Genomic DNA, 27,319 nt, shown 5'->3' with positions numbered 1-27,319 from the left:
TTCGTATTTCTAGTGTTTGTCGTGAACTAGAAGCTACGAGTTATTAAAATTGATAGCTACGATACTAGAGCCAAAAATTAAGAGTACGTTTCAAGTGGATCATCTTTAAACTTATTTCACAAGAGGAAACTGCAAAGATGAAAAGTTCAAAATAGTCAACAAGGAAAGGGCCAGGACAGTATAAATGAAAGCCATTTCAAAAATGTTTCCATCTATGGAAAATTGAGTTGCTAGCCCAGAGTACTTTTAGTTTCATGTTAAATTTTTAATTTATATTTAATAGTATAAATCATCGTTTGTTTCATCACATATCGTACAATAACTAAATATAAATAAGTACACAATAAAATAATTAGTTTTGAAGAACTGAGATATAATTAAGCATTCAAGAAAGCAAAGAGCATTCCACAATACTTTCCATGTTTTTCGTATCAGGCACATATAAGACAAACTAGGCGTTCAATTGAAATCAGAGACTAAGAACATCGTAATAAGAAAGAGTAGATATAAGCTAGATCCAATATTTTATTGTTTATAAATATAATCATTGAATAGGTAATGTGATATTTTGAATCTTTCTTTCAATCTGACTCGGCCCTGACTTTCATTCTTCTAGTCGAGATTTGTAACAACGTAACACATTTTATGGTTTCTCTTTGCCATTTCCTGTTTTACGGCTTTATTTATGTTAATGCACACTTTCTGAAACGCCACATCTCAAATATGTTCGTTTGTAAACTCGTATCAGTTTTATTTGAAAAAACCAGCAGATTATTGATCATTTTCAATGTTGACATAGATATAGAGATAATAAACACCAATATGAAGAACCTCTATCTATCTATTAATGAGTGGAAAACAAAATACCTTTCCAATTTCCAATATATTTCCTTTTTAAAACATTTATTCAATATGTAATCCATTGATTTGATTTTTTTCATCGGTTCCTGTAACTCTAGAATAATTTGTAGGATTCAGATAATTTCAACGATTCTCGCTTGACATTAATGGAATATAATTTAGCAAAACTTTTTTGCATGTATTTGACTCGTAAATAAATTATTCTAGCCTATACAATGTTTGTAACACAGTTAAAACAATCATTTGCATAATGCTAATATCTTCTAAATAATAGAAAAAACATTCATTAGGCCCTAATACGTATCAGTTATCGGTATACAATTTAGTCATACGCGCCGCAGTTGCAAAATTTCTTCTGATAAAAGCCGCTTGACTTAATGCAATACAAAGTGCAAGAAATTGCATGCAAGTCTCTGTAAACAATAAAAGTGAACGAATTCCTAACCTCAAATTTTATCTAATATTTAGTGCCTAGTTTAACAATGGAAACAAAAAAGCTAAATTTTACAAAAGTAAGCTGATCTGTTGTTAAGCTTACCTAGAATTGCAACTTGCACAAAAACGATAATGTGAAGATATTGCATGCTTTTTATCAAGAAATATTGCATCATGTTAAGTGGTTTTGTTATATTTGTAGAGAATTAATGACAAAATTGTAGCACATACCGTTTTCTTGAAATGTGAAAATATGATTCCGGGATTGTTATTGAAGATTAACAGCTGGCACCCCCGGGGTGCTGTATCAGCTATAGCGTGTCATTGGTTCAGTGTGATTGAATATTGGTGTAGTAATAGTCTAATTAGTAAGCTCCGATTTAACTGAACCTCCTCAATTACCTTCAAATTTGGACTCCAGTGATTACCGGCTCTTACAAAAACTTGAAGAAAATAGACTTAAATATATGGGTGATTCCGTTCTAACTGTGATATTCAATGTCCTGTATTGTTTTTTTTGTACTAGTCATTAATTAATAATCAATTAATAAAAATTTTGTGTTAATTGAATAATTCTTAAGATATTTAAACATTATTTTTATACAATATAACTTGCCACTTAAAGAAAACTTATACTACATCACTTGAATGTCAGTACCGTGTCATGTCCATTCCTAGAATTTACCGATAAATTATTAATTTTTTTTGTCGTAACAAATGATTTAAACTAAGTACCTTATAAATTCTAATGTTTATGATCAAACTGAGGAAAATTGATGCACTTGTTGTTTAATATCTTAAGTTACCATGTCAGTACCGTGTCATGTCCATTCCTAGAATTTACCGATAAATTATTAATTTTTTTTGTCGTAACAAATGATTTAAACTAATTACCTTATAAATTCTAATGTTTATGATCAAACTGAGGAAAATTGATGCACTTGTTGTTTAATATCTTAAGTTACCATGTCAGTACCGTGGATAAATGAGTCAGTACCGTGGAACTCAAAATCCGACATTTGTGTCTTGCTCGTGATACTTTGAAGTTGTAGTAAATTCCTCTTAGAGTTTTATTTTTACAGTAAAATAGATGAATAATATGCATAAAAAAGTTAGAAAAGTTAAATTTTAAAATCTTGAAATTTTGAATACAAAAAATCACAGTTAGAACGGAATCACCCATATAGAGCCTTTTCTTTCGGATATCGGAAATGTAAAATGTATCAACCTTTAGAGACTAGTTGCTTGAAAAATGCCACTGTATGAAAAAGTTTGAATATGCCACGCTGTTAAATATTTGTTTAACAGCCATCAATAATGAACGTTTTCAGTGAATTTGTAAACATAGAAAATCTGGTCATCGTTAAGTGATGCAATACTTTTATTTGAAGGGCATTAGCCCAACGAATATAAAAACTGGACTGGACTGTACTCTGGATGAGACTACTTATTCGTTATTAACTGTAAAATATTGGGTTGTAGAGTTTAAACGAGGCCGTACGACCTGCGAAGACCAAAATCGCAGTGATCGACAAAATGAGGTGATGACTCAGAAATGCTGAAGAAAATCGACAAACAATACTGAATAATCGTCGACTTCAAGTGCGCGAGCTAGCAAACATGGTAAGCATTTCAAAAAGTGCAGTACGTCGCATATTAACTGAAAAGTTGTTCATGAAAAAGCTGTGCGCGAGAAGGATGCTGCGTGAGCTCACAATGGAACAAAAACAGCGTCGATGTTTCCATCGAGTGTTTGCCAATGCTTCACAGAAATAAAGCCGAATTTTTGCGGGCTGTTTCATTACCATAGATGAAACATGGTTCTATCACTTTACAACCGAAACAAATGAACAATCGAAACAATGGACTGAACAGGGAGAGCCGGGTCCAAAGAAGGCAAAGACCGTTCTATCTGCAGACAAGGTCCTGGCGTTGGTTTTTTATGATGCGCGTGGGATAATTTTCATTGACTATCTTGAAAAACTGTCAACGGCAAGTAATGACATTTGAGTGATGAAATCAAGCAAAATAGGCCTCATTTGGCTAAGAAGAAAGTTGTCTCATCAGACAATACACCAGCTCACACATCAGTTATTGCAATGGACAAAATTAATGAATTAAAGCTTGAATTGCTACTCATGCACTCTATTTGCCAGATTTAGTACCCTCGGATTATTTTCTATCTACAGACTCGAAAAAATGGTTCGGTGGACACAGATTTTTCAACAATGAAGAGGTGATGTAGATAGTTAATGGCACTTTTGAGGAGCTTAACGGTTTTTATTATAAAATAAGTATCGAACTTTTGTTTTTCAAAATTTTTGTGTTTTATTGTTGGGCCAGGTACTTCTGGGACCATACTCGTACATTGAAATACACTAAAGATGAATAATGATAAAAAATTTTTCCGGCTCTTAAAACATCCATGTCACAACATAAAATTGTATCTGCAGTGAAAAATTTAATTGTTTGGATTGAATGAATATTTTGAATTCCAATAATTCTGTTGAAATATAACACCGTCTGAATCATTCCACTGTAAATTATTGAAACAGAATTTTATGAATTCAGATAGGCGATAGTCATAGCTGGGATTTAAATGCTATAATTTGATAATACAGAGGAGTCGAGTGAATAGGTTCATATTTTTTTACATTATGCTTATAAATCTCTTTGATAAGTTTCTATTTCCGCCCCGATGAATCTTCCTATAAATAATACGGCTATTATTGCGCATAACACAATAGATAAAAAAAATACGAATGCAAATAATTGATTTAAAAATACTGTTATGAATTCATATAAACGAGTTGTGATAGAAAATATACAACTCGTTTTGGGGCTTGAAAAATTATATTCATATATTCTAAGCGATTTTCCTTCAGACGATAACCTAAAATGCTTTCAATCGTTGTAGCAACGTTGGAATCAATCTGTAAAGTTTAATGGATACTATTGGTGAACTAAGACCGATAGTAAAATTAATTCAATTGATTGTTTTCATTGCTAATTGATAACTCGGAGCTTAATTGCCATACATGTAATTCTAACAAACCTCTTTTGTAGCTAGATTCATACCATTAATAAAAATTTAGCAGAAAACCGATTGAATAATATTGGAGTAAGTGTGAGGCCATAGGGAGGTTGCATCAAAGTTCTATACGGTCTAGTATTGTCGTTATGCAAGAATAAACACTCTATTGAATTGATCAATTCTGGTGGTTTTTTGTTTATTTGTGATCACTTACAACTCAATATTTTTTTTCACCCAATCTGAGAAAAGGCTCCAGTGGGTAACTTAGAAGGAAATTAAACTGATTCGGATATTAGAAAGAGTCCGAGAGAGAAAATAGTTACTCATGAGCTCCGCGTGGAAATATGAGCGGATAAACTTTAATATTTTTAATATTTAATGATACACTTTTCATGTAGATATTGATAATTAATAAAATATATCTACTAGGAATGTTTATCGAAAAAATGTACTTACCACCATCTCTCCCAAATTTTCTCTTTTTCTTTGATGTTCCTGATGAATTCTGCTTCTGATTGGATGTCTTTTCACATTTGTCTTTATCTTTGTCTTTATTTTTCCACCGAATCAACATTTTTCCTCAAAACTTTCACTAAACGTCTCAAATCGTACAAAAGTACATTCGCGTAAACTCTTTACAGAAAATTTTTGAACAGCACTGCTGTGCTGTTTTCGTTGTTTGAGTGCTTCGAGTTGATGAATCTGGAATGAAAATGGAAATTATGAGAAGAGACAAAAGAAAATTTGTATGCGTGAACTAGTCTCGTATTATTCCAACTACAGTTTATCGCCAGTTGTATTGATTCTTGCAGAAAAGTGACTGATAGTTTCTATTACGAATAGTTGTTAGATAATCAGGGTACATCCTTGGAAATAGTAAGGAATGTCCTCAAAAATGTTATATTCGGAAATGAGAATTAAATATGAAAATTATCATTGCAACAGAAGCTGTTCTTCTAAAAAAAGAAAAAAGACCAAAGAAAAGATAGTACGCAGAGTGAATAGAAGACATAAAAAAAATAGATTATCAACTAATTATTATATTATTATTATATTATAATTTCATTCCCAGACGATGAATACATAAGTATTCGAAAGCTCGGTGATATATTAGAGTTAGTACACTTTGGTGTTTAATTGTGCCACAATCCAACTACGAACACTTTCACGGGCTAAGACGCGTTAAAATTTTTAAAATTCTTGTCGTTTCTAAAGTTCTCAATTTGCCAAGTTTCCGCAACGAATCACCCATTTTTCGTTAATTTCAAGGTTGACCAGTTAGTGATTGTGTTAGTGTCAACGTTGTTCTCGATGGTAAGCATATTATTTTTATTTCTATTTCAATCATTTCATTTTTTTGTTGCAAATTTTCATGCCCTTAGTAAATCTCCAAGGAGTATCTAGACATATTTAGGCCTAGGAATTAACCAAAAAAAGGGGTGATTCGTTGCTTGGAGTAGGCAGATGGAGACCATGGAATAGGATCACTTCTTACCAACGACCATTCTATTCTCAGCCTTCTCTTAATAATGGCGGTTCAACACGTGAACCTTATTCTTTTGTGCATAATCCTGGCCGAGGAAACCTAGCCGAACACAAGTGTATTAAAAATGAACTGGCTTCAATTAACCTTTTGAAAGTATTTCCACAGCTATTACTTATTCCAACGTTGAATGCTTGACTGGAAGTATCTCTGGAAGGCTTCTGCGAAATGTCTTGGTTTTTTCAATGTTAGAAATGCTGTTAAAACTTTTCTAGTACATTTTTAATTTTCAAAATTGTGCTAAATCTAGTGTATAATATGGATGTGAACAGACACACAGCTATTTGTGACGCGGCGCGTTCTTAGAATGACAAAAAAGTGTTGCCCCATTTTAAGTTTCTTTTTTTCTCACGTATCCAATCGGCTCTTCGAAAAAATGAGGCCGTCCAGTTTTCGCGGTTAACTCCGCTCATACCCATTATGCACGATTCAAAATATTTCGTGAGCTTCTTTTGCATTTTCAATCAACTTTATATCAGAGTTGCTCAAATTCTGAGTTTTATGTCTGGAATTGCAAACAAGATCTCACGAAAGCGTCCATATTATTAGTTTCATAGGACATAAGAGCTAAAATATGTATGTAACGTAGTTAATATCAGTTATAAACATTCCTGTATTATATTTTCTAACAACATGTGAATAAATGACTAATCATTTCGGAGTTCAAAGCCTGGATTCAACGAATCATCAAATAGCGCCACATCTTTGTTGGAATATCACCAAAAAAAATCTTCTGATAAGATTAGACAATTTATTCGTAGCCACAGCGTTCATATGCCGAATATTTTGTCCTATACATAAAACTGGGACATGTCTACTTCACAATAAAACGGTGCACCATTAAATTTAAAGTTTAAAACGATAATACTAGTGTTAATAATATCACAGACGCTGTCCAACTTATCATAGCCCGAGGGCCATATTGTCTCCTTCAACAACTCCGGGGGCCAAGAAGGTTGATAAATGAAAAGTCAGTTTATGAAAATTTAAAAAAAATTATTTGTACTAAAAAGAAAGCTTTGAAATATTCATAATATATTAATGAGAACATTGTGGCCGTAATTGTTTAGCGACTATATTTTATATCAATATGTTGTAGCAAATCTAATTATATCTTCAAGAGTGGAATCTTTCAAACTTTTTCTATATTTTGACTTATCATATTTCAAATAGGAGTAAGCACGTTCGCAAATATATGTACTTAACAATTTGAAGTCCAAAATCTCTCAAATTTGAATATTTCTCTATATCTTAAAATTTGAATTTTCCTATTCCAGTTACTCCACGACATGTAAAAAATGGGTGATCCTGAGTTTATATAAATATCAATTAGATCACAAAACAAATCAATAGACGGTTTAAGATAATCAAATTGAGAAAATCTTTCATTGAAATCTGTAATTAGCATATCCAATTTTGGTAAAAATATTTTAAAATTCACTTCTATATTACATTCTTTCACTTCTTTATAGATTAAAATTGAAATAAATTTTCAATTTGTTTCCAAATCCAGTAACAGATTTGTAAAGGCAACACACATTTTGAACTTGTCCTTGCAATGATTTATTTAAAACATTCAAATAATTTGTAACGTCTGTTAGGAAAGCAAGTGAATTAATAAAATTTTTATCAACTAAATTTGCTGTCAAATTTTCATCAACGGCAATTTCTGTGAGAAAAAGATGAACTTCTTTTCGTAGTTTAAAGAATCTCCTCAAGCACACTCCAACACTTAACAAAGAAACGTTACGATGTAAAAGCAGATCTCCATACTCAGTTCCCAATTGATCCAAAAATGTTTTAAATTTTTGATATGTTAGAGAATGATTTCCGCCGTAAATTGAATTAGTAATTTTGGAAACCCAACCTTACCTTGACCATTACATCTTTTACTTCGAGAGATAAACCATATAATGCCTCCTGATGCCTCCTGATGCCTCCTGATGGATAATACAGTGTTTTAGTCAGAGTCATAGCTCTAGCACCGTCGGTTATATTAGCTTGTCAAATCCGCCATACTGCTCTACTGATCATTGTAATTTTATAAGTTCTCTCTGAATAATTATAGTATTCATTTAAAGTTCTTTAAAGATAAGCATTTGACTTATATCAGAAATATCTGTCCTTTCATCCAATGCTACAGAAAAATAGCAGCAGCTATTGATCATGTTTTCTAATTCATAAATGACATGCATGCTAATCTCGTTTACACGTCGACTTATAGTCTGGTGAGAAAGTGATGCTGTTTGAAATTTTCTTACCATTTCGTTGTCATTAAATGCTTTTAAACATTTTTCAATTAATTCTTCATCCAAAAATGGCTTCTTTGTCTTTACTATTTTTAAACTAACTTCAAACGATGAAGCTACAGATGCTTCTGCAAATTTTGGTTCTTGATTAAAATAATTCGTCCCATAAACCAGCTTCTTCCTCATTTATTTCACTAGTGGTATTTTCATGTCTCGCGTGGACGAATGATACTTTTTTTAATTCATGGAAAGATAAAGGCGCTTCAAGATATATTCTTTACACACAGCTATGATTTGCAAAACATTCCATACACTGTGGTTTACCATTCTTACCATTCTTTTATTAGTAGTACTCATGTTCAATATTTATTTTAAGTAATAAATAAATATGAAATTGAGTAAATAATATTAGAACACATTCACCTCTTAACAAATTCTAGACAAGACTGCCTCGCATTATTGCATGAATAATGGATAACTTGGTATACCGTGCCGCAAGTCTAAGATCTGCAGGAGAAGCGATCAGCCAATCAAAGGTCCGCGTCAATAGGAAAATGCGCTTGAAGTTACTAAAGCTCTCATACAAGCATACGTAGCGTGGCATCATAATATGAGTTACGCTTTATTTTGATGGTAAGCTAGAATTTACGATCTACCAATGTCGTAATGCGACACCGTAATTTGGGTCTTACTAAAATAAATTTATTTATAGTAGTCACGGGCCGTAAAAATAATTTGGCGGGCCGTATACGACCCGCGTGCCGCCAGTTTGGCAGCCCTGTCACAGATAATGGATTCTCGTAGCGTTAACAAAGAGAACTCCTCTGTTACATCCTTCTCCCACCACCTGACAAACAAAGCATTCCAAGAGCGAATCGGTCGTTGTGCCCATTGGCGACAGGATCGTGTTCTTTTGGCCTGTGTGTGAATTACGTTGTGTTTTCCTGCTGTATTTATTGTGTGAGTAAGTTACTGAACGTTTTCAATGTCGGTTAAGTTTATTTTGTGCGAATAAACTATTGGTTACGTTAGTCCTTTGTTTGTTTTCCGTTTCTTTCACTATTGATGCGTGGATCAAAACTGGATCATGCCGTGAACGGCAAACATCGGCTACAAATTTTGATGTTCTTACCACGTCCACTACTAACATTCCCTGTAGTGAATCTAAAAATGACAGGGATAGTAAAGTTACTTAATTTGATTTAACTACTTATAGTTGGCCAAATAGTAGCAGAAGAGCAAAGATCCCTAAGAAGGCAAAACCGAGCCTTAAGTACAACGCTAATTATTTGAAATATGAAAGTTTGAAACCTTCAAAACTGGAAAGACATTTGTCAACAAAACATACGGAATATGCAATATTTTTCCCAGTACAAAGAAAAAGAATTAAAATTAAAATCGTTAAAGAAAACATCAATTTCTGGTGAGCAAAATAGACAAGCTACAATTGCATCTTATCGACTATCGTTATTGATAGCTAAAAATGGAGCAGCTCACTCTCTAGGGGAGAATATTTTTTTACCATCAGCCCAAATAATATCTGAAGTCTTACTTATTGGAAAAGAAACCAAAAAATTGTTCAAATTACTCTTTCTGATAAAACTGTAAAAAGAAGAATAGATGAAATGTCAGTAAGGTAGTCAGTGATTACAGTTTTAAAACAAAATGGATACCTGGCCAGGTCAATCTATTAGCCTTTGTTAGATTTGAATCTAATAAAAGCATAAAAGAAGAATTGAACTTTTGCAAGTCTTTGTCGTCAAAAACAACAGCGGACGAGATTTTTAAATGTCTCGATGATTCTCTTACAGATAATGAAATAAAATGGACAAACTGTGTTGGACTGACGACTGGTGGTGCGCGTGCTATGTCTGGGGTCTACTTAGGTTTGATTGCCAGGGTGAGGGCAGTCGTTCCTTCTGTTAAGTGGGCGCACTGTAGTCTGCACCGAAAGGTTCGAATGGAAACCTGAAAGGAACGCTTGATAATGCAGTGAAGATTGTAAATTTCATTAATTCACGGCCTAAGCCATCCTGGTTTGTTGACATTGTTTTCGATAAAATGGAAAGTGAGCACAAATCAAATCTGTTTCATTGTGAAGTAGTGTGGTTCTCAAAAGATTAAAATGCCGTCAAAATTGTTTGAGCTTCGTGATTGCTTTTGTTGGAAAATGACGATGGGGCAAAATCGGCAGCCAAATTTTTGCATAGGTTACATGATGAAAACTGCCTAATACAGCTTGCATATTTAAGTGACGTTTTCATTGCCCTCAACATTCTCAATTTGACACCTCAATGAAAGAAAGTTCTATGTGCAAGATAAGTAAACATTAAAAAACCTAAAAGATGGGCCAACAAAGTAGAAAAAAGTTCTTTTGATGTTTTTCAACTTTTCAATGACTTTTTAGAAGCATGTGGACTCAAGGTTAGCAATTAAGGAATATCTTGAGCATTGACTACCAGTCTCATTTTTACATATCCTGAATATCCCAAAAATTGTTATTTATTTACTTAACAATGATTTTTATTCTAGGAGGTATTTTCCAAAAATTAAAGATAAGCTTCTCTGAATAAGAAATCCGTTTGATAATGATTTCCTGAGCAAAGTGCAACTCTTAGTATCTGAAGAAGATTCCCTTAGAGAATAATCTTGTGATTTTGCTCTGAAACAACATTTAAGAAATTGAATTTAATTTTATTTTGGATATAAGTCAAGGGGGTATCCAGTTCCTTCGAACATAGCCCTTAAAGAGCTGATTGGGTGTCCAACTATATATTTATATATTTTTGTGTGAGGGCATTCTCTACATTGGTATATTTAAAAAATAAATATAGAAATAGGCTTTGCTACACAATTCACATGAATTCCATAAGTCTTTTTTCATTATTTATTTGTTTCATTTTGAGATTCTGAATTATTGTTTTTTCAGACTCTATTTTGTCTTCATCACTTCATCTTACGTTGTACCTATTCCTCAAAAGAGGAATTCCACGATAATAATTTAAAATAGTAATAATCATTATTGTAGTGGGTAATTATTACTTAATAAGTGGGTCGCGATAAAAATTACACAATGAAGGTGTGTCTCGGACAAAAAAGTTTGGGTGTCTAGAAGAATGTGACCATTATTATCGTATTAAACTGAAAAGTTACTTTAATGATCGTAAATTTTTCATCGACACTATACCTATTAAATTGTTGACTGCATAATATTCTCTGCAGTAAACAAATTACATTCAGACGTTTTCTTGAAGACGCTAGAAAAGAAAAATAATCAAATTTATAGTGGTCCGTTTGGCAACTAAAGTTATTCAATGTGCCAAGTTGAAATGGTTTATATAACAATGTTTTCGAAATATATTGGGAACTACTTCGAGTTTTGAATAATATTGATTGATTACACTTATTCCGGTTTTTTCCAGGTACGTAACTTGAGTAATATTACATCTAAAACTGCTTCTACAAATTCTCGAGTACGTGTATTTTTATATATTTAGAGGTGTGTGATGGTGTTTATTTTTAATTGTGCAAAAGATCAATTGAATTTCAAAAAGCACCCTTGTTAAAGAACGATTATGAACTGAACTATTAAGCTTGCTTGACATGATGCAAGACAACGTGCGATGCAATTTCTAACAATTTCTCAGTTATCTTATGATTTATTCTCCTTCAACATTTTTCAAATGTTTCCTCATTCGCTCTCAAATAATTTTTGTATGTTTTCTCGTCTAATTCTATAGCTAAACTCATGTTTCCCATCGCTCTATCTAGCAAGAACCTGGCCATCAGCGCCTTGGTACACTTTTCAGTCCATCAGATTCCAAAAGCGAGGCAGTAGCAGATGTAATTATTGCCAATAATGTACTACTTATTTTTTTTTACTTTACCTAGCTTTTTATTTTTAAACCACAAAAATTTCAGTTACTATCTATTTTTACTTCTATCTAGAGGCAACCATGCAAGAGACTGGCACAATGTCAAGCGAAAAGCAATATTCGTGTATGCAATATTTTGATGTTGCAAGAAATGGCATACAATTTTTTGCAACCATTAAACAGATACACTAAAAGAGAATAAAAATTTATTAGAAATTGTAGTAACCAACTTCAAAAAAAACATCAAACTCTTTTACATGCTATCAATTAAAAATATATTTCATCCCAAATAGACAACTATGATGATAAAATGATTGCAAAATGTGTGAACCAAAAAGAGAGTAATGTTAACTTGATTCGTAAGGAATATATTGCTGAGTCCTGAACCGTATATCAGCTTAGTAAGCAAGTCTCAGCAATGTTATATTAAATTTGTTCAAGTCGTACAGGATATTTTTGAAAATTGGATCATCACGAACGATTTTCAAAAACTTCAAAAATAAAGTAGTCAAAACATCGGTAAATATGTAAAGTATTACTAGGTAATTCATATTTTTATAGTGTGGTAACCGTTCCAGCAATTTTAGCATGGAAGTAGATAAAATCGATTAAAATTTGACAACAACGAGCCGCCACTGAGCATGTGTTCTGTGTTTTTCAATAATAGATTATTTTGGTAAACTATCTTTGTTACAAATGAAATGAGGACGATATAACAGAAATCATCAAAGTATTTAATAACTTTACACTATTAAAACGGAATGTTTCAATGGATCTTAATTACTAGTTATTTCCGAAGCGAGAGGACATTAATTCGAAGTACTTGAGAAGTATTCGAATCACATGAAGTTTGTCAAAGCACATTAAAGAAACCTAGAAGATTCAAAGGAAGCCGGTCTGAACCCTATTGAGGGTTTATTGATATGACTACTCAAACAAACGGAACTCCCATATAGGTGTTGAGTATTTCATTAAAACATAGATAAAAGATAGATCATACAAATGACAGTAAATCCGCTCGAACCAATAAAATCATGACAAAGTGCTCTCCTTATTACAGAAACTATTTTATTTCTTATTAAATTAGATTAAGCGCTTCTGATTTTCTAGATTCTGAGAGGTTTTTGGTTACTGAATAAGCCTAAACAAAATTACGAGCACGGGTATTTAAAATTTTGAAAGTAAAGCGAATAACTCGAAAACTGATAAGAATTCTAAAAAAACTGCCAAATCAAAAATGTAGAGTATAAAATTTTCTACATAAAAGGTCCACAGTAATTTTTTCATTGGAGGCAATATTTCTGCGTAAATCTCCCTCAACGCCAATTTACGCGCACATGAAAACTACTCTAACTCTTGGAAAACTACTTCGTTTTCAAAAAATCAAAATGCATCATGATGGTTAAGATCTCTTTTTTCTACTCGGATAAGTTAGCATAATTTTCGACTTGAGAAATTTCCTAAAAACGTGTGAGAAGAAAAGGCCTCATATTGATATTAGCCTCATAAGCACTTGATGTTTTAATGGATACATTTCATCGCTCGCCATATAAACAAGCAAATTTGTCGATTTGTCGTTCGTGCTATGAACTAACTTTTAAAAAACGCGATCATGAACACTATCATCGTTCTCAGTTGATTATTATTTCAATATTCACTTCTTAATAGTTTCTCTTTCACATAAATGTAGTACTAATTTTGTGCTATACAACTTTGCCTTTGACACTTTTTTTTGAATTCTACATAGTTTGCGAGTTATTCGCGATTGAAAATTTTTTTGAGCCATTTTATGATGGAAATTTTAAGGTTAGGAAAAAATTGAAACCTTTTTTCTACAGAATGTTGTGCTCATATTTTTTGTCCCGGCAGTTTGTGTCGGAATCCTCATAGTTTTCGAGTTATCCGCAAACTCAAAATGTTTTTGAGTACATGAACCCATTTTACAGTGAAAAGAGAGTGGGACAAGACGAAGTACCGGTGTAATATGGGATAGATGTATTCTTGACTATGTGAGTGCTGTAGCCTAGCGAAAAACGGCAGTATTCATAAAAGGGTATAGTAAATAAAGCTTCCAATTTGGTAGCGACAAGTTTGAATAAATAATTCACACATGTACACATGTTTTTGTGTTAAATATTTACCATTGAAGACTTTCAACCGTGCATTTCCATATGATCTCAAATCTCAATCCCAACCTAAAACCAACCATTTAATGTCAAAAAGTATGAGTGAGACAAGATGGAAATATAACATTGAGGGTATATTTCATCTTACCCCATTGTTTCCTTGATATAGTATTTTCTTTTTTCGGGTTAGGACCACCTATAAGAGATATTTCGGTCGTACTGAAACGAAGTTACTATTTTTCTAGAATATAAAAGCAAAGGCGACACCACCTTTCACACCACTAGAGAAAGGGAAGTGCTTCCAGCAATTAAAGAGATGGTATCGAGTCGTTCAAGGAAATCGTTCCGCCGTACTCATCGAAGTAAAAAGCCAATCAAGGAATACCATTGTAAGTAAAAATATTTTGGAATCCGCGCAGGTCCAGGCAGTTCTCGAAGAACCAGCAGCCCGGCCACCACGCAATCTACAGCGAAGACAAGACTCAAGATCCGAAATTCCGTAAAAGAGTTTCTGCGCCAGTCCGTCCAAACTTAACTGGGAGAAACCCATGTAAGCCGATGTCTCACTGAATTGTAAGAGGTAGGTCAGTGATATTATTGTCTCCAGCAACCGCCGAAGACCGCACCGGACCCCTCAGGTTTATATCCGAGGTGAGTTTGTGTTTAGCATATTTATGGGATTGGTGTTCCCAACCTCTGAGCTTTAGGTTTTCTGTGTTAAGAAACCTGTCACTGATGTCGCTGAATATTGACATCTCAGTGGTGGTCGTGATAGCGCCTTCAGCCAAACGATTATACCGGGGGTAAGGAAACTGCTACCAGACGCGCTGAGTATTCTCTCTCCACTAGGAGTGGCGAAACTGCCATTGATAGCGCTAAGTATTCACATCTCAATGATGGTAGTATTAGTGCCTTCAGCCAACCTAGTTATCGGAATTGATAAACGCGCACGCGGTAATTTGCTAACGCCAGATTTGAGAACCGCAGCTCTTACCGTACAGCTTTGACCGACCAAGAGCTTAGTATTTGCACGCCGCATGCTGCACGCACCTGCTTTCGCTTTGTCGCACCGCTTAGTAACCGTTTGTGTCTCACTTGGTAGTTATTAGGTAATGACTGTTTCAGTTTTCGCTTCTATTATCGTTGCTTTTTCCCAGCTTTGTTTTTGTTGATATATTTTCATGTATAGTTCATTTATATCTTAGTTTGAAATAAAGGAAATTCTGTTTAACTGTTGTGGCGCTTTCTCATTCGACTTCGTTCCTCAGAAGCGTCGTAAGTAACATTAGCAGCAAATATCCAGGTTACCAATCAAGAAAAGCAGGTAAAATCTGTTTAACTGGCTTCAGCGTATTTGCCATTTTTGATAGATGGCGGTAGTTACGCCGTTTGCATTAATACTTGAGTCAAGACCACTTGAGCCTCTTATTTATAAAGGGGGAGGAGATTTTTAACACAACATATTCTTAAAACTTCAAAATCAAATGCAAGATATCTTGTCAAAGTAAAACAAGGAGTTCTATTATGTTATACTGATCCCTGGAGTATTTTATTCTTTTCGTTGACGCTATCCGGAGCAATTGAAGCATACCACGATAAAAACCTGGCGCCCGAGGCAATTCCATACATGAGTGTTGGCGTCAAACCGTCACGTAGCGACGATAAAGTCTTACAGTACAAAAAAAGAATAATCGAGAAAAATGGAACCCTTAATAGACGAAAAATGCTACAGATACTGTTATGAGGGGTGACTCTTTTTGAGTACCAAAACTTATAACGTTAAGACGATGCGTAAAAGAGTCTAGTGATCAAGGCGAAAAAACTGACTATGTATTGAAAGTAGGTCCAAGTGGTACAATGTATCCAGAAAATAGTAATCCAATTTTAGTGGAGAACATTTGCCTAATCATAATGGTTTTTACCGCAGATGAAGAAAATCTATTAATCAATTATATGTTGGAGGAAAGGTGAAAATATTTGCATATCTGTGTACGAAAAAGTTGGGGGAAAAACTTATCTTTTCTACCGAAAAACAAGTAGCTGTGAAAGACATGTTAATTGGATTCAACGCTAGACAAACGATTCATCCTTAAGATTCAGACGTAGAGTATCTGTACTTCGGTTATTTATATTCATAATTTTCTGAAAGTTGTTTTCAGTGTTCCATAGGTCAACAGTATGCTTACTGCTCGTATTCAGGAAAAGAATATTAACATAACGAAACGTTAATATTTCTGCATATTGACAGTGACTAACTCCATCTTACACCACCAGCTGGAGTGGAATAAATTTTTGGTTTGTCGGAAAAATATCTCTAATAATACTCACCTTTATGTAAGAGTCTTTTTTATAGTGAAATTTTCTCACTTCTTATTAAGAATTACATTTCAATGAGTATTTCATGATGCTGAAGTACCCTGTTTTACCCTACTCTCCCTTACTGTAAGATATGTAGAAAAACAGCAAGAATTTTGACAAACCCATCCTTACAGAATCCAAAAACCCAGACAATGAATCATGAAGCAATTTTTGCTGCGGGAAATGCAGTTAGCAGATCCTTCCAATATTGCCAATTTTGTGTAGTTACAAACTGATAAAGAATGTACTCGTATATTTTGTTATTGTATCAATAGATAATAAGCATATTGAAAACTGTTTTTGCATCTTTAATGCCCGCACGGAGCATTGAGTACAAACAACTATTTATTAATTTGAAACTATAGAATGCAAAATAATTTGCTCTGGTTGCTTGTATTTTTAATTGAATAGATAATGAAAATTGGAATATATTCAGAATGTATTGTACTGAAAAAATATGTTTATAAGTTATTTTGGGATAAAAGTGCACCCTCTACACTTTCAATGGACTATCTGTTGTTGATGTTGATTGTCTAGAATAGTTTAAAAACTTACGAACTAACAGAAATCAAAATATCAGCAAATTGCCTCAATTCATAATCACACTTTATATGGTAATACGTGGCATTACTTATTGAACAGATAAATAAATTAATAGTGGTGGTTTATCTGCTCATCCCTTGTAAATTAAAATTAATATAAATTCAACGGTATTATTTGATTAATCAAATTTATGATTTATCTTCATTTTTGCAGAAAAAAGCTTTGAATTGTTTTACTTTTAATCAAAGTTTCTTGAAATAGAATACGATACAATAGGTACATACAAAAACATTTATAAAACATGCCAGATAAAGATAGACAAGCTTTTACTACAAAATATAGAAGCAACTGTAAAAAAGTTGTAAATTATTTTATTTAATAAATTTCCAAATCAGAATATTCATAAAATTGTATTTGCATACAAAAAGTATTCGAAAATTTGTCATATTTATATGTTATACTTTTTCTTAAGGTTTTTTCTTGCCCTACATTATAAAGGAAAAGTCATATAAGAGATCATGTATAAAGTAGATAAAAAAAATAATGAAAGGTCAGGCAAGCATGCAGGAATTTTTCCCTTAAGAGAAAAGAGGTACTTACAAAAAGACACGGGTCAGGTAGAAACTACAATTGGGATTATTTACAAGCACAACACTACTACAAAAAAGTATAAATTCTATCTAAACCGGAAAATTAAATTGTCATCAATTGATGTGTGAAAGTGGCGATCTTGCGATTCGCTACCGCCTACTGGATTCGGGAAACACAGCATCCCGACTCCTGAGAATATGACGTAACGCGTGCAAGAAGGATAATCGATAGTAGCGCTGTTGGCAGCTCACGGCAGCTGCGGGAACTATGTAGGGTGAACGCCCTTACATAAACCCTCTTGCGTATCACGCCCTTGTGCAGGTCTGGAAATTCTATACACTAGATATGGAAAAATCTACAGGGAGTAATTTGTTTAATTAGATTTTTTAAACTATCCTGGCAAATATTATTAAATGTAGGAATCAACTATTTACTAGAATAGGTAAGGAATAAGAGAAAAGCAATTGTGGAAATACATTGTCTGATAATCAAGAACGATGCAACTTTTCACAATACATGATATTTCCGCTCAACGGGGCGAAGTCTAATGAAACGGCCAGATATGTAATGAGTTACTTTGTGAGGATTGCGAATATCGGTTAGATATTTACAGGATGTTACAAAATAAACAATATACGAGGTATAATTCGATCGAATTATTATAAATTGGAAGGCATTATACTCCGTTATTAGACAGATGCACTTAATTGTAGTCGTAATTGGAACTTGGAACAAAATCATTATTATACCTCGTTAACTTGCTACAACTGAATATTAAATTATAAAACGTGAATAGACGAGTAAAATGTACCTGCCTGTAAGGGAGTTTGGTTTAATCAAGGTACCAGACCTGAACCTAGCCCTTTTTGTACCCCATTCGTTTTTTGTCTGGATAACGAAATTTTGAAGCAAAAACCATAGAGGAAAGTAAATTTTTTGCAAATAAAACAAAAAAAAAAATATTTCCATTCCAAAGTATCTTTATAAATAATGATGGTAGTCAGAATCGTCTGAACTAGAGTCATCATTTGATTGAATTATGAAGGGTTGTAAAGAGAGTGATACCACACCGATACCGAATTGTATACGGAGAGTAAACATTATTTTTCATTTCTTAATTTGGTATGAGTACCGTGCGTATTTATGAAATATTGATTGTTCCTTGCATTACTATTTTCTGCAATTAATATTGGAAGAACTATAAATACCCTTTGCTTATGAATTCCATGAGTGAAATAATCTCCAGACCTTGTATTTGGACATTTATTAACCTATTCTTTTTTGTAACAACTCTCTCACTCTTAAGATAAATCGTGAGATTCTATGTTTCGTTACTGTATAAACATTTAATTTTGTGTTTCTTTCTTTGTCTCTTCTCTTTTATTGTCCAAGCTGTTTTTTATTCTGTAATATATATTTAGAGCGTTTTTAGTTCTCTTAGTAATCTGCGTCTTTATTTTCTGTATTTTCTATTTCTGTTCCAAGGTATTTAAATGTGTTCACCGTTGTAATAATCTGTCCTCCTATTTATATATTGTATTGTTTTTCTTATTTCCTAATTTATTTCACCTGTTTTTTAACGGTGGGGTAAATTTATATACTTGATTTATTTAAACACTTACACTAGACTTAACTAATTTATATAATAATTAACTTATCACTGATCCTTAACTAACTTATTTAATTTATTTTCATTCAACGGTTACTTCAGTGTTGTTCAATTCAATAAGACTTTTAATTATAAACTAAATCCGCTAAGCAAACTGCTTCATATACCCAAATATACCCAAAACAAATTTCTCAAAAATTCTAGAAAACAAACAAATGAATAGAAAGATTAATTCTCAGAAAAGCAATATAAATAAATCGCCGATGTGATCAAGCATCAAAGGTACCGCGAATTCACCAAATTTTATAATACTATTATAAGCGGACAGGACCGGCTTCACGGCCTATGTCGTGTTGATAACAATCTTTATTGTTTGTTATTTGAGTGGCATAATCTATTCTACATATATTCTGTACTTTGTCAAATATCCTTCTCCATATCAATAACTCCAAATAATGCATCTATAGCATTACCTATAAGTTGCTTGATAGTAAATACATGATCTTGTACACTCCTACACTTGCAAAATCTGCTTTATGGAACATTCAGCGAGTTTTCTACTTTTTGCTTCAATTTTGAATCCAGGATTTTTTCATACACTTTCATGGATGTACACAGTGTAGTTTTTACATTGCTGGCTATCTCTTGACTTAGAAATTGTACATAGTTACTTCCAAGTCTTTCGATAACTTTGTCTTATTTCAAGGTACATAAATTTAAGCCTCGATCCTATAAAGCTTTCAAAATTTCAATTAGTATTCTGTCGCATCCAGCAGCCTTTACATTTTGCGGCCTTTTAACTTCATATTTGTCACCCTTGCATCATTCTCATTGTGGTGCTACCATTGATTTCGCTTCCATGTGTTTTTTTTCTTTCTTATTTCTTTCTGTAGTTCAAGAAAAGAAAGTTTTCTTTTCGAAGTATTTCCATGTTAATTCAATTATGGTTAAATCCATTGAAAAAGGGCTTTTCTCTAGATATCTAAAAACACTGTTGTTCCCTGCACAAGAGTGGCGCAAAAAAAATAACACTAGTAACTATGGTCCTATTGCCTTATTACCAAGACTAATGAAAAACTGTCAATTTCATTTTCTTTTTTAACATAAAATGTTGAAAGCTCAACAATTTGGTTTTCTACCTAATAAATGCACTATCTTTTCTGTTCTTAATGAAATATATACCTCACTTAAGCACCCAATTATGGTTAAAAATGGAACTTGAAAGGTGGTACAGTAAGGGTACTAACGTTTTCAATGCCATCGATGGTGGAAATGCCAAAAATTAGCATTTTTTTGGCATTTGTTAAAATGCATGATGTTAAAATTTAAATGAGTCTCTCTTATAAAAACAAAGTACTGTATAATGAATGCTCCGGGACTTGATGCAAAAAATTTAGGAGTGAGTAGACGACACTACTATCTAAAGTCCAGAGGCGGCTCATGCCCAATGGTTAACAATTCGTAACTTTTACAGGGACAGCCTGTCCAATTTAAAGACAGCAAAAACGAATTTTTCAATCGATTTTTTAACAAAAAGGTACTCTTGGCTTAACTCGATCAAATTTATGGTTTAATTATGGACCTAACCTAACCAAGAAAACATTTTGATTCCAGCGTGACATCATGGGCGTGGTTTTTCAAATTTGAGCCGATAATTCAACTCGATAAAATTAATGGCTTAGAAAATATCTAAATTTTTAGATCGTTGTATATATTAAGGAAACCGTTAGCCAGAAAGAGATATTCTGAAGAAAATTATCATAAATTGTAATTATCTATTGAAAATACTTACAGGTATTAAGACACAATCAAACATTTTTCTGAAAATTAATGAATGAATTAATAAACATTTATACTACATATTATCGAAGATCATATTACTGACATAAGAAAAAACTTGATAGATATTAGTAATTATTTTTCATCTAGTACACTGGCCTCCATACTACTTTATTTGGGTAGTCAATAATAGTATCAATTTTTTGTTATGTGTGTCAAAACGAATATAAATTATTATCATCCATCCTGTTTTAGTTTCAGTTATTAATTGTTTGCAACATCAATTCTTTTTTCCAAAGAAAATAGAGCTGACACAACATTACTGTATAAATTTAATAATTAGGTTAATAAAATTGGTGTTCCAAATAAAACATTACGGCCGATTGCAGTACTCAATCCTTCTCCTAGTAAATGAATACCATACTAGCGAGTAATGAAATACATTCGAATATAACGATCCGTGGCTTTAAGGGGATTTCATTTTCAAATATACCTTTGTGTAACTGTAAAAATTGAATTAGTGCAATGGTTTTTATACATTCTGCATTAGCTAATCACTTCATCAAGGAAAATCCGGGAAAAAACATGGGGATGACGTCATCTCATAAAGGTAGTGGTTAGATTAGATAATAATTCGTAAAAACGGTAAATTGAGATCAAAATTCGACCTAATTTGAAATTCGTGAGATTGAACAATTTCAATATGTTATTGAACCATGTAACTAAACAATAATATGTAGCTATATACAGATTGAGTCTTGAAGAACTTTACATACTTCTACTATATGTAGAGGAGAATATCACCTGGCTTCTTCTTCTTTGTGGTAATGGGCTCAATCCTTAGATTATAACTCAGGCTAAGTTAAGGTTCCTACAATTTAATTTAACTGTCCAGATCACAGATCACTCCTAATATCATGTGGCAACTAAAAAGTATCAACTCTTTTATTAATTCACGAAACCTTGTATCATATTTTTTTTTAAATGCGTAAAGTGATTTTTAAACTACATGAATAACCAATGAAAACGAAATATGCCACAAAGTTGTAGCATTTTTATGCACTTTTCAGTGAACGATCAAATCTTATGAAACATAGAACAACCATAATAACGTATCACATAATATGGTATTAATTCAAACGAATTTTATGAATTTCGAGTATTGTAACTTCAATGATAATGTATCAAATTACAAAAACGACAAACACCAAACAGCAAACAAGTAAAAAAGTAATCGCACTGTCGGGAAGTGTAGCACATTTTTTACCGTTAGCAAACAGACAATATCAACAAAAATATTGATTTATAAAAATATTATTCATAAATAAAAGTTTCAGTTTTGAAAGCACTTAATTTTACAAAGACTATATCGATTGTTGTATTTGCGTTTGTTGTGGCTTCTCTTAAAGATACTGAATCGATGTTATACGTTGCTATCAAAAGATTTTCAAATTCGGCGGTTGTTAAGAGATCTTGATTAAAATCTCCCCAAGTATGACATTTAAGAATATGAGATCACTATTGTATATTAAAAAATTCACAGACAATCTTCACATTCTCAATTATATCAATAACTATGAATTATTGTACTAGAAAACTATCAAAACTATTGCAACAATCGCAACAATCTCTACAGCTAAAAATTCCCCAAAAAAACTAGGATTGTTAGCAATGATTTGAGAAACAAAACACTTTCTGACCTCGACCCAGACGAACTTAATTATTTAGTGAACGTTAGTAAGAATATCAGCTCTAAAATATCTCCAAGTCGTGATGCTCTTTTTAAAAGTCTCGTCCTTAGACCTGTAGACAGATTTGAGCTAGTGCAAACCATACTCAGCATTCAAAAACAAAACTTCCTGCGAAATTGATGGATTATAAGCTAAGTTATTTTCAAATTTTAAAGAAATGATGATCAACTTATCTGTTCTCTAATCAACGAATCCATTGAAAAGAGGCTTTTCTCTAGGTGTCTAAAAACAACTATAATTTTTCCCTGCACAAGGTTGGCAAAAAGAATAACACTAGTAACTATGGTCCTATAGCATTATTACCAAGACCAATAATTTGGTTCCCTACCTAATAAATGCACTCTTCTGTTCTTAACGAAACATATACCTCACATGCACCCCAATTGCCATATTTAGCCCTCTCGGATTATTTTCTGTTCTCAGATTTTAAAAAACTGCTCGATAGTCAAAGTTATCTCAACAATGAAGAGGTGATGTCGGCAGTTAATGACTATTTTGAGGAACTCGACGATTCTTATTATAAACTAGCTGCCCTTATTATAGCGATATTCGTAGACTTCCAAACTTCGTGTTGTTTTAAAGCAAGAATGTCTCCTCCAGAATTTGCGAGTAACCTGGCCGAGGTTCTTCTGAGACTATACAGTTATAAAAATTCTTCAATTTTTTTGAGAATTTTAGCATTAGCATTTTTTCCAACCATTCGGTTGATACATTTCCCTGCTCTATATATATCTACAACATTGTTCATACTGAAAATTACAGCGTTAGGCCATCCCCTAGTATTGCAGGGGTAATTATATATGCTGCCCAGTCTGTCAATCACATTAACACTTTTATATAATGGATTGTACCAATTTTAATAGTGAACATTTATTATATTTACAACTTCATATTTCCTGTAAAAAAAAGTGTATGGACGCTGATGATTTCGCCAATGAAGATAGGTACAAGTCTCTCTATATCCATAGATAAACCACATCCTATTAATATTCAAAGTTATTTATAACGATGTCAAATTTTATTGGTTACTTGTCAAAAACAATTTTTGATTGTATGTTTGTTGGATAAAATTATTAATCGCTTGACATTTTGTCAATTTTGTAAAAAAAATCGTAGTGTTTCTGTATTTCAGCATTAATAGAAATGAACTACTGTTCGAGATGGTATTAAGTTCGTTCTACCGGGATCTAATATTACACCATTGAGTATCTAAAATTTTTCATTAATTGGAATTATTGACAGGCAAATATAAAAACTATGAAATTACCGTTGAATGTGAAGTTAGCTAGAAATTTACGCCCTCTTTGAAACATTTCAAGAATGAATTTGATTATTCAATGTTTTGAAAAACTTTTTATAACTGATCGCTTCATTTAGCAAGTTGTTGCTATTTCAGAAGTTTATATATCAAAAAAATAATCAAAAACAATCAAAAACTTTTATACGCGTACATCAATTGACAAAAAATAGAGGTAGCTCATTTAGAAAGTACTATTTTTTTGCTAATTAAAAGTATTTTTAGATGAATGAATATGGTACTGAAATCACTGTAAAAGAAGTAGATACAGTTTTATCAAATATAGAAAAGAAATATTCTTCAATTAAAAACTTTCCCAGTAGCAATGATGAACTTGAAGAAAATTTGTCAGTTCTTTCAAAAGAATTTGATTCCATTGGTATTACTCCAATTGATTTTTCACAACCACTTCCAAAAATGTTTGAGGAACTTGTTTGTAATGCTAGAAGCTTAGTACAAATACACAGAAAAACTTTAGGTATGTACAATATTTAGAAAAAGTCAATTCATACTTTAAAATCTATTTACAAAATAATCTATAATTGTTTATGTTACTTGTATCGATTAATTTTACTTCAGAAACAAATAGAAAAATTAATTATGATAAAAGACAAGAGCCTTATTTAAAGTATCAACACATATACAAGGCTATACATTCTATTTAGCTGCTCAGATTGAGCTCTTTTGACCCAGTATTTTTGTCACTACTTACAGCTTAACACATGTTTTTGAAGCATCCATAGCTTTCCTTTGGTAAATGATCTGAGATATTTCTTATTGAGCTGATAACATCAGCTCACCTGTTCTCACTTTGATGTGGTGGGTCAAATGAATGACAAACTGAGACATTCATTCAGTTTATTGTATTCTACCCCAAAATGCACTTGTAAATACAAAAGTAAAATGAAAATAAACTCGCAAATCTTAACGACGATGTTAATCACTAGACACTAATAAAAAAAAGTAATTATATTCCCACACTTTTCTATTATTTGTCAAATAACTGAACTGAGTTATCTCCGTAAAACAAAAGTTAGTGCTGCATCGGTAAAGGGGGGAAGTAAATATCTGAATTCATCTGATTTGAGTAAAATTAAATGGGAAGTAGAATTGAATGAGGTACACTTGAATGAGTTCAAATTATCTGAGATTTCATACAAAAAGAATGCAACTATCAACTATTGTTCTCCGTTTCTTTCTGTCGTGCATTTCTTTATTCCACACACATACACTTTGCATATCTTTTACAATCTTATCGTCTATTTTTTGGTCTTCCTGACAATTTTCTCTCGTTCAATCCCTACTCTGGAATTTTATAATAATAAATCGTCTCTATTGGTCTGATATATGTAAACAATACAATTTACAAAGTATAGAATATAAAAAAAGTAGTGACGAGATTTGACATTTATGTTATTCCTCTACCCAACCACTTATAGCCGCTTATCTATGCAAAAGAACTTTATACAGTCTCAACACTACAAACTTATTAAATAATTACAAAAACCCAAAAAGATAGAGTTAGTTCAAAAACAATATTTTTAAAAGTACAAGGCTTTTAGTGAATTTAGTCCCTAAAAGTCCCTTTTTTATTTTAGATCCGTAAATGTCTCCTGTTTTGCAAATTGATCCCTGGCCTTCAGTTAGTAGTCCACTGCATGGACATAGTAATCATCCATTGAAAATTTACAATATTTGAATGTATAATTTCGGGAATATATTTAAATATAAATTATGATTCGACAACTTAAAGACGTATAACTCAGAAATGAGAATTTTTTTTTGTATGTCAGCGTTATTTTACGTCATCTACTCACTTCCAAATTTATTGCAACAAGTCGCGTAATACCCTGTATATTTTAATTAGAAGTTTAAGACTGCATCTAAAAATAAGTGTACTTGCCTTAGTAAAATCTTATTAGTATTCACATAAATATCACGATTTACCTGACATCAACAAAAAAAAATTCTAGTTTAACCCAATTAAAGGGCGAAAAGTCAGTTATTGTTTACGGCGATAAATACATGGAGGGTATCTTATTTCCAATTTACCTATCTACAGATAGATGAAGAAAATGATAGTTTTCTTAATTTTGAGGATCAAACTAAAAAGTGTCGGCTTAAGTGCACTATCTGGCTCTAGTGCCCTTATTTTGTAAAAATCAATTTGGTTTCATTTCAATCAGTTACTAGCTTATAAAACTATCAATTCATAATTCATTTAACATTTTCATTTTTTTCTACAAAACTACGTTGAACAACATGCATTAAATAATATTTTTATATATATTTTTAGCACAAATGAAAGATACAAATATAACCAGTCAAAGTAATAATGTTAAAAATAGCTATTTACACAAAGTGGTTGAAAATTATCAAACGAAAATAGATTTTTATGAAAACAAAAGTGCGACTCAACAAAATAGAATAGAAGTTCTAGAACAGAAAGTGAGAGAAATGAGAAAAAAAGAAACTGAAATAAAAAATGAAATGGAGAAGGTTAAAAGGTACCACATGGAACAGAGCAATGATAATATGAGAAAAATTAAAAAACTTCTAGAAGAAAATAGAAAATTAAAAGAAAAAGAATCATTTGTCACACCTCATTCCAAAGATGAAATTTTACTAAAATTCTTAGCTAAATACAGAAAAAATGAAGACATCTACAAAACAACTATTCAAGAATTGGAAGAAAATAACAGACAGTTAGTGAAAAAAATTATCGAAATGAAATGCAGAGAAGAACTAAACTGATGGTATTGGTATTTTATGATATTATTATTGACCAAAGTTATTGTATTAACTATTTATAACTATACAAATATACTCTTTTATAATTTTTCTCAAATTATTCACAAGCATCAAAAAATCATCTCACGAAAACATCAATTTTGGACAGGCCCTTGGTTAATGGTGATATTGAACATTTAACCCTTAACTGCTATCTTGGTATTACAGTCACGTAATGAATATCCTGGGTTGTTTCAACACCACGTTTTAAATAAAAGATGAGAAAATTGTTGTATTATTTTTATTTATCTTTGTTTAAAAGGTATTAAAAATAGCAGTTTACAAGAAAAAATTTAACATGTCTTAACCCATATCAGCCTGAACTATTTTTTTTTATTACAAGAATTGTTTTTTGGAAAAAAAATTGGGCCCAGGGTACGTGCGGTTATAATACTTTTTTTAGAAAAATTTTGTTTCTCAGAAATTAGATGTTACTGTATGGTAACGCTAGGCTTTAAGTAAGCTAACTCTTGTACAT

At 32.2% G+C, this 27,319-nt stretch overlaps 2 protein-coding genes across 22 annotated transcripts in view; one reads left to right on the top strand and one right to left on the bottom strand.

Annotated features, from left to right (window-relative positions):
• LOC130902297 (coiled-coil domain-containing protein CG32809) overlaps positions 1-17,805 on the bottom strand; it is a 373,790-nt gene extending 355,985 nt beyond the window's left edge. For 18 of the 21 annotated variants that reach the window (XM_057814318.1, XM_057814297.1, XM_057814296.1 and 15 more), the window contains exons 1-2: positions 17,625-17,779; positions 4,787-5,032 (exon numbers count right to left, since the gene is read on the bottom strand). In XM_057814318.1, coding sequence (XP_057670301.1) covers positions 4,787-4,904 — 118 coding nt within the window. In that variant the 5' untranslated portion in view covers positions 4,905-5,032; positions 17,625-17,779. Of the gene's footprint in view, positions 1-4,786; positions 5,033-17,624 lie in introns of all 21 variants that reach the window. The other 3 variants (XM_057814300.1, XM_057814298.1, XM_057814290.1) reach the window with 3 other exon arrangements.
• Positions 17,806-23,809: 6,004 nt separating this feature from the next.
• LOC130901086 (uncharacterized) lies at positions 23,810-27,062 on the top strand. The gene is made up of 3 exons (XM_057812177.1): positions 23,810-24,226; positions 24,277-24,529; positions 26,348-27,062. Exons 2-3 carry the CDS (start codon positions 24,277-24,279, stop codon positions 26,803-26,805), a joined length of 711 nt encoding a protein of 236 aa, XP_057668160.1. The 5' UTR covers positions 23,810-24,226; the 3' UTR covers positions 26,806-27,062.
• The last annotated feature ends 257 nt before the right edge of the window (positions 27,063-27,319 follow it).

This window comes from Diorhabda carinulata, chromosome X, assembly GCF_026250575.1.
Source record: "Diorhabda carinulata isolate Delta chromosome X, icDioCari1.1, whole genome shotgun sequence".
Taxonomy (NCBI): Eukaryota; Metazoa; Arthropoda; class Insecta; order Coleoptera; family Chrysomelidae; genus Diorhabda; species Diorhabda carinulata.
Note: the sequence above shows the minus strand (reverse complement) of the source record. Positions and strands in the feature narration are given on the sequence as shown.

Bases quoted from the DNA above. Each gene is read 5' to 3' on its own strand.
- LOC130901086 (XM_057812177.1), top strand. From the start codon at position 24,277: ATGAATGAATATGGTACTGAAATCACTGTAAAAGAAGTAGATACAGTT. The intron at 24,530-26,347 runs GTATGTACAATA...ATATATTTTTAG, and splicing joins AATACACAGAAAAACTTTAG to CACAAATGAAAGATACAAAT.